This window comes from Mugil cephalus, chromosome 16 (assembly GCF_022458985.1).
Source record: "Mugil cephalus isolate CIBA_MC_2020 chromosome 16, CIBA_Mcephalus_1.1, whole genome shotgun sequence".
Taxonomy (NCBI): Eukaryota; Metazoa; Chordata; class Actinopteri; order Mugiliformes; family Mugilidae; genus Mugil; species Mugil cephalus.
This window is the reverse complement of record NC_061785.1, coordinates 14063689-14076889: the sequence shown is the minus strand read 5'-3', so window position 1 is coordinate 14076889 and position 13201 is coordinate 14063689. Positions and strand designations below refer to the sequence as shown.

Genomic DNA, 13201 nt, shown 5'->3' with positions numbered 1-13201 from the left:
CGCTGAGGCTGCATGTGAGTACGGGAAAGTAATAGTGGGATAACATTTTTGAGGTTGTTATTAACTTTAATCCAAGAGGAGGAGCTCAATGTTAAATGTTACAACATATTAAGCTATAACTGTCCACTCTGTGTAGCGTATTTCCGCTGTAGTAATTACGACTTTTCCTTCATTTACGCAATTTTCAAATTGATAATTGATAATAAAGACGGAACTTACTGAGGAAAGGTTAACTGAGGAGGTTCAGACATTCAATCACTTGTATCACTCGTCTTTGTGAAATTTTGACAAAGGTTTCAGTTTTGCCCTTGTTGAATGTGAAGCAGCAAGTAGAAACAAAAATGTACGCGACTGGGAAACAAAGACACTGCACAGACTATTGAGCACCCAAGTATAAATGACTACATGCGTAACTTTGAACAATTGTCTTGTCCTCGCCGCACCCTAACATCAAGGAAAATGTAGACATCTCATAACATTGTGTTCCACTAATGGCTGCTGTGGACTGTAGACGTGTTGTCACTGGTGTACATGTTAAGCTAATTTAAATCCTTTTTGAGAGCTATTGAGTCTTAAAGTAAAAGTTTGTTGGTGTGAGTTGGTGCATATTTTTTTGGGCTCTAACATCGAGCCATTTAGTGTGCAGCTAATTCCTTGCTAAGCTCTGTTATCGGTTCTCTGTTCTATAGTATGAAGGGTTGATTTTCCCCGTGTTTGCCCTGGGGTGGACAGGTAGCCCGGTCAGGATGTCCAATAACAGCTGGGATAGGCTGCCTCGAGCGACCTTCTACTGAATAAGGTCATAGATAATGGATGGACGGATGAAAATAGAACCCGAAGCACCAACTGGGATGGCGTCATCAGTGGGCATATCTTATTTAACGATAGAAAAGGTCTGCGAATAAAAAAATATTTGACCCGTCATTTGACTTACACACACTCAGTCTGTGCAGTATTCATAACTGGCGTATGTACCTCAGTTGAACTTACATAAATGTTTGCAATAACGTGCTAAATGCTTGAAGGTAAGAAAAACAGGGTCTGAAATTTTGCTTGATCCTTTGAAAACCTACATTCAATATAAATATATGAACAGGCTCCAGAGTGGTTCCTGAGGGGAAAGCTGTTTATTATGGCTTCACTAATACTTCACTAATACTTAGTGCTTCGCTAATACTGACCTTAAATACTACATCAGTTGAGGTGGTTTCATGCATCTGGCAAGGACACTTTAGGTGTGTCTCCACATGCATCCCCAAGCACCTCTGATCTGATCTCAATTTTGCAAATAAACACAAACATAAGTTGGGGCGCATATAACATCATATACAGCTGTTTGTCGCTAAACAAACCTTGATCGCTGTATAAGAACTGTGAACAGCTGTGTGTGAATCATGTGCCATTCACAAACACCTCATGCACAAGAGCAAATTTGGAATCAATTTTGCTCTAGGCTGTTTTGTCTGTAGACAAAACTCGGCTACGGTTGGTCTGCTGCTGCCGCTGCTGCTTCTCTTTGGCCAAATTTGGAAATAGCCCAGCATTCGTGTTTTTTGGACTGAAGGTGGGATCACCAGAAGAAATTCCACTTAGTCCAAGGGAGAACATGTGAAGGTCTCAGCCTAACCCCAACCCTAAAAGCTCTTTAAGCTGCTAAGTGCTAATGTCTGCATAGCATAGCATCTGTGTCAATTTGATGCAGACGTCTAAACCCTAACCCTAACCCTAACCCTAACCAGTTAACAACATCTCAACCTTTCATGGTGGGGTCCGTTAGAATCATTTTAAGCTTTGTAAGGTCTTGCCAAATCAGCTCTACCTTAAAGATAATAAAAATCTTTGAAGAAACTTAACACTTTCATTCTAAATAAATCAGTTATTTCTATTCGTTGACTAAAATTTATTGGCTGGCTGCGTAGTCAGGATAGTTCAGTATATTACTGTGTAATCTCCCAAATTCTCCATGTTGGCATTAAACAGAACAGACACAGCTTTGTCATCCATAAAGCATTAGTTTCAATATCGGCTTGTTGTCACTCCAGCTTGATTGTGGCAGACTCACACTCACTGGGTGCTTGAATTAAATATGAGCTCGTCTGTGTTTTCGCCTCTGGCAGCACGTAGGGTTCTCACAGGCGGCACCCGACCTGCGGATGCTGACACGGGAATAATAATCAATCAGTCATCACTTATGTGCTCACAGGCTGCAATCCATGGCAGTTTGTCACTTAGACAACCGAGTTTTTTTGGACGGCAGCGGGTGGCAACTGCTGTAGGTTATGCAATGTGACGCGCTGAGCTGCACCATTTGCGTGCGTTTGTGTGCAGGGATCGGGATCGTGTGCGACGCCATCCCAACAAGTGGGTGACTTTTGCTATTTGTTTCCCGTTACAGATATTAATGGCTGCATTACATTACACAAGAAAGCCGAGCCCACGGGGGCGAGGGGGAGGAGGGGTGCGCGGGCACTGCGTGCGTGACAGAATGATGCATCAGCTTTGTTTAGCGGGGTGCACACAACACTTCTGGAGCCATTCGTCAAGCCCGCAACCGGAGCCGGGGGGTTGTCTTCAGGGAAGACCCACAAGTTAGCGCCCTATGTCAGCACATGGCACTTTTATGTCAGCCATCACCACCTACACCCCATCAACCAGTCAGCTGTGGCCTAGAACCACCCCCCACCTTATTCTGTCCATTAATTATACCTGCTGCACTCCCGGGCTTCAGTGGAGACTGACTGATCTGGTTTGTGGGGGTTGTGAGGTCAGAGATTACCAGCATGTCGGTTTATTGATGAACCCCTGCTGTGTTTGACCTCTGTCGGATCAGCCTTTGAGCTCACCCGTGACTTGACGATGATGTAAATGTTCCTGATGCTTCCGCTGAGTGGGTTATGTGCTTGCTTGCTTATTGACTTGTTTTTCATTTTCAAATGCTCATGGTTAACAGAGCTGAAAGCAACCTAATTAACTTCACGTATAATTACCATTCTTCAAGGTGTTCAGATTATCTTTGCATGACACCTGAATTTTTCAGCTAGCTGTTTACATTTGCATTTCATTTGCAAGAACAGGGAGCAGTACAGTGTTATAGCACTGAAAACAAAAAACAAAAAAAAAACAAGGAGCTCATTTTTTATTCCCTCTATATTCCTGCAACTCATCTCCTCCCTCTATTCCCTATTTCTATCTCTCAGCATCTCTTAATTACACCCAGTGTTTGCACTGTGGGAACACGTCCGCCACTTATTGCCCTACTTGTTGTTTCCTCTCCTCAGTGTGAGGGATATGCCGGCGCCGGAGCGAGACGGGCGGTGCACGCGTGCAGGTGCTGAGCACCGCGGCGCAGTCCTTCCCGCTCCTTTTGTGTGTAGCGACACAAAACAAGGACACGCCGTGAACAGCGAGGAAATTATGCAGGGGAGGTAGATTAGAAGAACTTTTTCTCCCTCTGGCTCCCAACCGTGCGGCTCCCGCTCATCCTCCTTTATTGTGTCATATGCAAATAGACATTATGGTGAGGAGCCCATCATAGTGCGTGTCCTTCATGTGCCGCTTCATCAGAGCCCATTGACTCGGAATAAGAGATCCGCCTCTTCTTAGTTCCACTATTTAGTAGCCACTTTCACTTGAGCGTATTTGTCAGAGAGTGGAGCTGGGAAGGAGAAAATGATGTAAAGAACTAGAGAGGTTTTCATATGCAAAACAGGATTTTTTTTTTAAGTAATCAACAGAAAGGATGTACAGTAAATGTAAACAATGGCCTTCTGTCCTTGATAGATAACTCACTGACTTTCCAAGGAAGTATTCATCACAAGCTACATTTGCCTCATCGCTCGCACTTTCAAAACTTGCATTTTACTCATTTCAGCGCATATCTCAAACCGTTTATAGCTCATTTCACTGACGGAGGCCACGCCTAAATTGATGCAAAGACGTTTATTGATGGACAGGACGCGAGGGGCGTGGATGGAGGGATGGTAGGAGTCGAAAGGAAAGGATCAGAAGGTCCGAAGGGTAAAGAGGATGATATTCAGGTCTTCAGATGCAGATGAACCCAGGGAGTTCACCCGGGGGACGCGTCTCAGGAAGCTTCAGATCCTCGTCCCCTGGTTCCTGTAATGAAAGAAGGAAGGAGTGGGAAATAAAAGAGAGGGAGGTCGGGGTCGGGAGATGGGAACTGAGATGAAGACAGAGGGAGACGGTTAAAACACACCTTGATAGGCGAGGCGAGGGGAAAAGAATGACATGGAGCATGAACTTAAGCTATAATAACTCCTACAATGATGCCACGGAAGGGTGGTTAATTTTTCACTAGAGAAAAAAACTCAGGCTCTAATCCCTGTCTTTTCTGAGTAATTAAGTGTCCGTTAACATAACGGTAGAGATAGAGACACATGCAGTTCTTGAACACCAGTGCCCTCTATGGGCCAGAGGCGGTGGTGAGTTAAACCACAGGGTTTTATAACACACTGTGAGGTGCAAGCTGTTGAAGTGTAGCCACAGGCTTGTTATTCTCTGATCAGGGCTATTGATCAGTCGGTCTGCCCTTTCTCCTTATTATCTCATGTCTCCTCTTAATCTGCTATTGACTCTTCCTTCACTCAGCTGTCAGCTCAGGGGAATCCCTACAGTGCAGACAAAGAAGGATAGACAAAGGCCCGGTACATTATAACTCCAACAGCCTGTTTCACAGGGTAGCTTTCTCTTTGGTGTGTGTGCCTCAAGAGGTGCTGTTGCTTATGCGAGTATGTGTTTTTTCTCTTTGTAGGAGGTGTGTGTTGGGTTTCAGCCTGTCGAAGAAGCTCAGCTGCAGTGCAGAGTGGTGCCGGGTGCCCTGCTGGCACTGATTAAACATCCTCATCAGTCCATCGGCTTAATTAGATGTGTCTGTTTCCTTGACTGCAAAAATGAGGGGGAGCAAAGAGAGAGAGAGAGAGGAGGAGAGGGAAAGAGATTTTGAAGAGTTTTTGAGGAAAAGCAGGGAATTGGCGAAAGTTAATTTGTCTGCGAGCCAACGAGTGTTTCGGGTTTGCAAAGTTCACACGTGAGAAAGTGTGTGCATGAATGTGTGTGTGTGTGTGTGTGTGTGTGTGTGTGTGTATGTGAGGAGGGCTGAGGCCTGGATCGCTGCAGGCATCGCTTCTCCATCTGGTCAGTGCTGTTCAGTCAGTGACCTGAGAGCGCCCTGCACAAACACAGACACACACAAACACGCACACACACATGTACGTTGCACTAATATCCTATTATATGCTATGTTCCAGAGTGATCAGCAGAGCCCCAGGCCTGAAGCTGGTGGTGGAGACCCTGATGTCATCCCTGAAGCCCATTGGCAACATCGTGGTCATCTGCTGTGCCTTCTTCATTATCTTTGGCATCCTGGGAGTGCAGGTGAGAGAATGGGGTGAGGGAGGGGGGAGAAAACAGCAAGAAGGGATACAGAGAGAAATAATGAAAAAGCAAAAACTCCAAAGCGCCGCCCTCCTACCATGCTGCAGTGGTTTGACATGTGATGAATGTTCTCTCGGTTTTTCAGTCTCTTTTTCCCCAGAATGTATTTTTTCAATGCACTCCCTGCATCATAACTCACACACCAGGCTACCTATGTATGCTTATCCAGCAACAATTTAGATTTCGTCTAAAGGACCAATCTATACCAATGAGCTTGGTACAGTTAAAGCTTTGTTTATCTGCCTTTAGCATGTTGGCACCCATGAACCACCTGTAAAGTAGTGCTATTAAGGGTTAATGGACATGATGATACTATGAGTGGAGTGAGTAGAAGAGACTTCTGCAGCGTCCTTACCCTCCAGAATCGAGATGTTCAAAATGGTGCGAAGCCATATATGGTGTCGTTTATGATATTTAAGTTTATTTATGGATTTATCACATTTGTTCAACCTTAACGAGGGCCAGTCACCCATTGATACACACAGATCTGTAAAAAGCTCAGGTATTAATTTCACTGATAGAAATGTACATTCTGAAGATCAACCAAATCTTTTTCCCCTGGGCACAAATCAGGTGGGTATCCTCTAGGTTCAAAGTCTCCTTAGTACAATGTTTCAGGCCCAAAAAGTAAAGTAGCTGCATGTGTGTGTTCTTCTCTTTAGCTTTTCAAGGGAAAGTTCTTCGTTTGTCAAGGAGAGGATGTGAGAAACATCACCAACAAGTCAGACTGTTTACAATCTAATTACAAATGGGTCAGACACAAGTACAACTTTGACAACCTGGGACAGGTAAGGCCCTTGAAATTCCAAGATTCCTCATGTATAAAACAATACATAAATGAATGTGTTGGTGGAGTTTTGTAAGTCCTGTTTTCGGTGAAGTAGGTATTGTTTCAACTTTTGTTTTTCCTTTTCTCTCTCAGGCCTTGATGTCTCTCTTTGTACTGGCGTCAAAAGACGGCTGGGTGGACATTATGTATGATGGACTAGACGCTGTAGGAGTTGACCAACAGGTAAAAAAAAAATTGTTTGTACACACCAAAGGCATAGCGGGTCACTTGGTTTGGACAGCCCAGTATGACTGTATCTGCTAAATAGATTTACTTAGCACTGAATCATAACTGAGATTATTACATAAGTGACATGAAGGCTTCTTGAAACCCTATTCATGTATTTTCTTTATGTTTCAGCCGGTAATGAACTACAACCCATGGATGCTGCTCTACTTCATTTCCTTCCTCCTGATCGTTGCCTTCTTCGTGCTCAACATGTTTGTCGGCGTGGTGGTGGAGAACTTCCACAAATGCCGGCGCCACCAGGAGGCAGAGGAGGCCAAGCGCAGGGAGGAGAAGAGACTGAAACGCATGGAGAAAAAGAGACGGAGTAAGGAGAAGGAGCTGGCTGGTCGGTAGTCTTTCCACATCTTTCTGAGTCCTGCTTGGTTTGAGCTTGAGCCTTTTCTTTTTTTTTTTCTCCGTTATGCTTTTTAATTTGGTTTGGCCAAATCCGGAGGAACGCAGTCAGTGAGCTAGTAGAATTCAGTAGTTGCTACTCTGCGGTAGAACCCTCCCCTTCCCTCGACCATCCACTTTTCCTTTTACTCGTGAGATCTCGGGCTACTTTTTAATGCTGTCTGGTGGTCACCTGCTCTGGCTCTGCAGAATCTGCTATAGACCTTGGAAGCTCTGCTTCAACCCCAGCATCATATTGATCAAGTTGGGTGTTAAGAAAAGCTCCCATAAATGGTAATTTTGCAGAGTTAGGACAGCTGAATGCTAGAGTTAGCCCCCACCCCTACCCTCCGTCCTTATCTTGCTTGGTCTACCGTAGATGTCGTGCTTGGGATGGCCCCATGGAGCATGCCCAGTGAGAGTGCTGACAGACGGGGCTTGCATGGTAGTGGGTATATGGAGCTAGAGGGAGGGGGAGTTCCTGACCAATTCATCGCCGTGATCGAAAACAAGATGACCCCCCTCCCTTCCTCTCTCTTCTGCATGTGGTTTAGTACAGCCGCAGGGGCAGGGATAGACCAAATTCTGCAAGAAGAGTTTTCCCATAGCTGAGATCAGAAATCACCTCGGGTGAGATTTCTAGGAGTTAGAGCTAATTCCCTACCTGTCCCCCCTCCCCTTCGGCTGTATAGGAGTTGGTGACAAAATGTGTAGTTTTGTTTTTATTCTTTCCACTGCCTCCGAAACGCCGAACAGCAGTGCTAGCATCAGCTAGCATTAGCCTTCTTGAGAATTGGGTGCCTATCTTTAAAGTATTTTGCCCACTTATTACAAAGGCACTTTTTTTTATATATTTTCTACAAGGAGCAGTGGACAACATTGGTTTCTTTCAATCGAAAGAAAGACCTTTTGATTTCTTACTATATGAACATTTTATTACAACCGGAATGTTTCCGTGAACCTCTTGAGAAATACAGATGGGAATTTATCTTCCTTTCACAGGAGGTGTCTGCCAAGAGTATCCGTCCAATCGAAAAACTCCCCACCCAACACTACCACACACAGTGTTCACACTTTATATCCTCCTTCATTTTTCTTCATTTGTTTTCCTGATTTTGATTTTTTTCTTCACTGATTTTTGGTTGAAAAGTTTTTTCAATGGCATATGATTTTTTGCCAGGAAAACTTTTTTTGTACAGAGTGGTTTCAACGGTGAAAAAAAGGCTCGATGTTGGGTTCATTATTCGTTTCGCAGCACAAAAAAGTAAGGTTGCTAATATAAACAGACCGTTTAATGCTAGTGTAATGCTAAGTTAATAGCATACAGTTTGTGAGGTGGTTACAAATGCCTGCTGCGTTTCAAGAACTTTGGTTTGCGTAACAGCGGTTCCAGTAATGGGAACAAGAAACGAAAGTGTCGATATAAAGAACTGGACTCAGAATCACTGGAAAGACAAGACATAGGAACATAAACCAGCTTAATCTTTCATCGCTTCCTTCTGGCCTTACTCCATCCCTCTTTCCCTCTTTCTCTCTCTTTGACTCTCTCCTCTAAGTCTTAACCGTCCTTCCTTCCTTGCTTTCTTCTGCTTCTCCCTGACTAACACAGTCTCATTCCTCTAGATTTAATGGTTCCGGGGGTGAGTTGGGCCCTTTCTGACGGCACATTGAAAGGTACAGAGTTTCCAGCATGTTCTTTGTGTCCCTTTAAACCACCACTGACCACGACCACCCACTATGGTGGCTAGGGTTCTCAGTTCAATGATCACGGGAGGTAGGGCCCCATCCCGCGTCCCCGCCCCCCTGCCTCTCTCCCATCAGCCTTCAGTCCGCTGGACATGCTGTTACCTGTTTTATCTGTCTTGGCTTTGTCTTTCACAGCTCTTCCACGCCGTCCGCGATCCATCCACTGTTCACAGCACCGCACTACAGCACCATAACCACAAGGGAGGAAGTTTAGTTAAGTTGCTAGGGCAACTGAGGTGGAGTGAGAGTTAATGTGGAACTGCAATCATTGGACGTGTATTGAGATAAAGGATTCCAGGGCGTTTCTCCTTTTTTTTTTGCACCAAACTGCACCGACTGCAATGTCATCCTGGAGTAATTCTACCTAAACATTTTAAGTATGACTCACTCAATTACCACTTGTACTTCAGTCTTGTGATAGCCATCATTTCTGTTGATTATGCTAATAGTTCACCTGCTCAAAGTCATCTCTGTAATCTGGGATTATGGTGACATCGCTACAATAAATTGTTACGGAGCCACGTGAAGAGTAAGACATCACAGAGGTTGTAATGAAACTAACTCTTTAGTTTCATGGGTCTTTCAGTAAAGTCTTAAAGTCATATGGCACCTGGCCTGCACTTACCCTGCCCAGTGCCCAAGTGTACATAAATCATAACAAGTCAACTTTTTGTGTTGAAGAAAAGTACCGTGCTATGGCAAATTTAGCGATCCTACCAGATGAATACCATATCCGAGTTCCAGTAAACTGAACTTGGTACTGAACCAAGTTATCCTCACCCTCTGGCACTTTCTGGAAGGTGAGCAGATGTACTGTTTACCATTTCTTTTAAACTTTGTTTAGTCTATTGACGTGGCAACATTTTCTAATATTAGTTTTGCTATTATAAGCCATAGTATTGGATATCACATAACATCTTTATGGAGTTGCGGCATGCGAGCAGCTCCATCTGATTTAACTTGGGAGTAATAGTTTTTGGCATTAGCTCTAAAGGAAAGGCCAGTTTGAATTTTTTTGCTTGATCGAGAAGTTAGATTAGCCATCAAGAGATCAAATGTACATAAATTCCCATTGCAAGCATGGGTTGGGACCAACCAGTTTAGATTATTTGATCACATTGTATAAGAGGAGTCATCTCGTGTGACCGGACTTTCTCTACTGGTGACATTTACTTAAGAACCATTGTATTTTAAAGGTTCCTGGCCTCCATTAAAGAGCATTGGACCACAACAATTCAATCAAGAACATTCTGTTATTTCACCACCAAGTTTGTGCTTGGCTTAAAAGCTTAATTTAAGACCACCGATGCCAAAAATATGTAAATGTAATCATAGTAAACTCAATTGCAACACACTCTGTTAGAATGATCAACTTGTTTTTTCTGTCTGAAGTCACCACAGTTCAGGCCCCACACAGCTTGTTTAACTTAGGATACAAATAGTTCCTTTGGTGGATCGATTTCTAGGTTATCAGATGTACATCACTAACACAGCATTATTAAATCATGGTCTGAAATAGAATTAAGTCTCTGGCCAACTGCATAGAAACCTCCTGAGCTAAGGGCTGATTTACTACAACACTGTACATACAAAGGTGACAGCAGTACAACTTGTTATTAAGCGAGACCACGGCATGTTTGATCACAGCAGTTGGCTCTTGTTGGGCATAAAGGTCATCCCGTGGATTTCTGAGCGTTCTCATTGGTCCTCTGGCGCACGGTGCCGAATTGTCAGCGCTAGTTTCCATGGCAATCCGGTTAAGGAATTGCTGTGATAGATGGGAGCTGCTGAGAAGTGTCAAAAACAATGATGCTCTTTCACTAACTCTGCATCATGAAAGTTTGTGCGTGTTTGTTTGAGGTTGTGTCTTGTTAATCATATTTTACCAAGTGCGAGGTTTGTCAAAGAGGAAGCACGTGGCAGGAAGACAGGCTGTGCTTGTTCGTTTTCTTGTGTAGCTATATGTGCGAGTGTGTCTGGGAGCAGATGGCTGCAGAACAGGTTGTAAAATATGCAGGAGCAGCTATCTCATCCTCAAATCCCCTCTCCTCTCAGGTTGGATAACTGTCTGAGAGGAGAGCAGGACCCCCACAGCCCTATGTTGATCCCTATGCGGCAATTCGCCTCAGGGCATGAGCTCTCACAGTATTTTGATATTTTCAACCAAAGGTAATTAGAGAACTGTCAGGAAATCCAAACAGAGCGCCCATGCAGTGTGTTGCACTATGTACTTGTACATGTACTTGTGTTTGGGTGTTCAACACAGTATGGGTTTTATGTGTGCGTCCACGCTGGTGGGGATCTGTGTTGTGTTTGCTTGTGAGCAGGAGGACCCTTATCTTTAGCTCACACTGTGCTAGAGCTACCTTTCATGGAGCATAGACAGAGGAGTGAAACAAAGAGAGGATGGAGGAGGTGCATTAAGATTTTGACTGAGGACGCAGAGAGGAGGAGAGGACCTACACAAGATAGGGTTGGTGGGTAGAAGTGGAAGGAATAAAATGCACAAATGTGCAAATGCACTTAATTAAATGTTTGATCAAACTGTCACTGTATGCAATGAAGTAAGCATGAAAATTAATTAAAAACACTGGAAATTTGGGACTTGGGATTGATTCACAAAGATAATTAAGAGAGAGAGAGAGACTTGTAGAGACAAGTAATTACTTGGTGGTAATTATTTTTTTAATAAATTTACTGAGATGTGTTACCACTCCCAGTAACTTCATCAGTTTTAAAAGAATGGTGGAAAGTTTGGGTTTGGTTTTGGAACCTCTGTGGGTGTTGCCCATCAGAAACTCTCATAACTAAGGTCTGTTAATTGCCAAATACTGATGGGTTACACCCACAAATGTGCCACAAATGTGCCTTCATAACTAAAGAAGCTACTTGGCTGAGTAGAAACTCTACAAGTCCAGTTGACTTCCTTTGGTATTTTTTGATATGACCCATTAAAGGTCAGTCAGTTTAGTTTCATGGTGAGAACAGGGGTGACACAGATGGCTTTCTTTACACCTCCTCTTCTACTCCATCTTCTCTGGCTAAACTATATGAGTGGTTGTCCTCCAAAGGGTGACATTTTACCTTCAGGTGTAGGTGTCTTAGCCCAAAGAGTTGACCCTCCTGCATCAAAACATGTATCTGGGAATGGATTGTATTGTTTCCTCAATATACAAGTTCCTTACTGCATGAACTGCATTGCTCTGTTTTTGTCTGGGTGGTTTGTCTTTGGGGTGAACAAGATTCTGCCTCAGTGTGTTACTGAGTTTTCTGATACTCCAGCCATGTAGGGGATGACAGCGTTTCTCCTCTGGTTGTTATCTTCATCTCTGTCCATTCTCAGATCATCTTGTCTGTGGTTTGTTCCTCCTTCTTATCTCATGTCCTTGTGGGTACAGTCTGTCCTCAAACGCTGTAGGGTTCTGATGAGCCCCAGCTTGTGGTGGGGACACAGGGTGGTGTGGATCAACCGCATGGTCACAATCTCCTCTGATGTCCTCCAGTGTTGCTGTCCACTGCACTGATGTGTTGTGTGGAAGATTTTTTGAATGTGTACTACAATTTATGCAACTGGCATAGGATGGTACTTGCATGAACATAAACCAAAGGACTGTACTCAATAAAAATTAAATGTTAAGGAATCACTGAATCTTGTTAAAGTTCAGTCTAGTTCATGCTGTGGACAATATCTATACCAAATGTCATGGCTGTCCATCAAATAGTCGAGATTTAAAAATCAGAAATGTGAACTTAATGGTGGCACTGGAGTAAAGATCAAGGGATCACCAGAGTTACCAGGCAATCCATCCTGTGCTTGACTGACAGACCAAGTGACAGGCACGCATTAAAATTTCTAAAGCCATTCCCTGAGCATGGCAAAAAAAAAAAAAAAAGAAAAATCAATATTTCTGAGGTTTCAGAGGGAAATGATCCTTATTAAATAATACGGTGTCATTTTAAATGTCATAATCAGGTGACTAAAACACTTGTAACCTCTCGAACTTGTCTTACATTTTTGTTAAAATGAGCTGTGACGGGACTTAGACTTGCTTCAATTGATTAAATCACATACGCACCAGCAATATTGTAAACTGAGACAATGAGTTGCGCACACACAAAAAGTCACAAACACATACATTCCGGATGGCCTAGTTCCCCTCAGGGTCAATGTGAAGCATTGCCCCGTTGGAGTTGATTTGTTGTGTTGAGTCATGCGTTCTGCAGTCACAGCCAGCTAGTTTCGACAGACACATCAGTAGATGCTACAGTACACTGCACATGATGTGTGCTGCAAATTGGGCTTCATATTATTTCCTCCCTGTTCAACCCTGGATGAGCTACCACAGAGTTGGTAGTCTGGATATTTTGACGAACAGCAGCTTGTATCAGGGTAATGATGCTCTTAGTATTTCTGTACTAGTCTATATGCCTTTGACTGCTGTGTACGGCAGGAGCAGTCTATGCAGTCACAGTTAAGTGTCGTACTCTATATACACTGATTAGGCATAACATTACGATCACCTTCCTAATATTGTGTACGTCTCGTTTGTG

At 43.6% G+C, this 13201-nt stretch overlaps 1 protein-coding gene across 17 annotated transcripts in view; it reads left to right on the top strand.

Annotated features, from left to right (window-relative positions):
- The window catches only part of cacna1g (calcium channel, voltage-dependent, T type, alpha 1G subunit), a 256906-nt gene that overhangs the window by 201455 nt on the left and 42250 nt on the right, over nucleotides 1-13201 (top strand). For 10 of the 17 annotated variants that reach the window (XM_047609737.1, XM_047609734.1, XM_047609733.1 and 7 more), the window contains 5 exons: nucleotides 5268-5394; nucleotides 6117-6242; nucleotides 6377-6466; nucleotides 6644-6836; nucleotides 8528-8578. In XM_047609737.1, coding sequence (XP_047465693.1) covers nucleotides 5268-5394; nucleotides 6117-6242; nucleotides 6377-6466; nucleotides 6644-6836; nucleotides 8528-8578 — 587 coding nt within the window. Of the gene's footprint in view, nucleotides 1-5267; nucleotides 5395-6116; nucleotides 6243-6376; nucleotides 6467-6643; nucleotides 6858-8527; nucleotides 8579-13201 lie in introns of all 17 variants that reach the window. The other 7 variants (XM_047609735.1, XM_047609729.1, XM_047609728.1 and 4 more) reach the window with 2 other exon arrangements.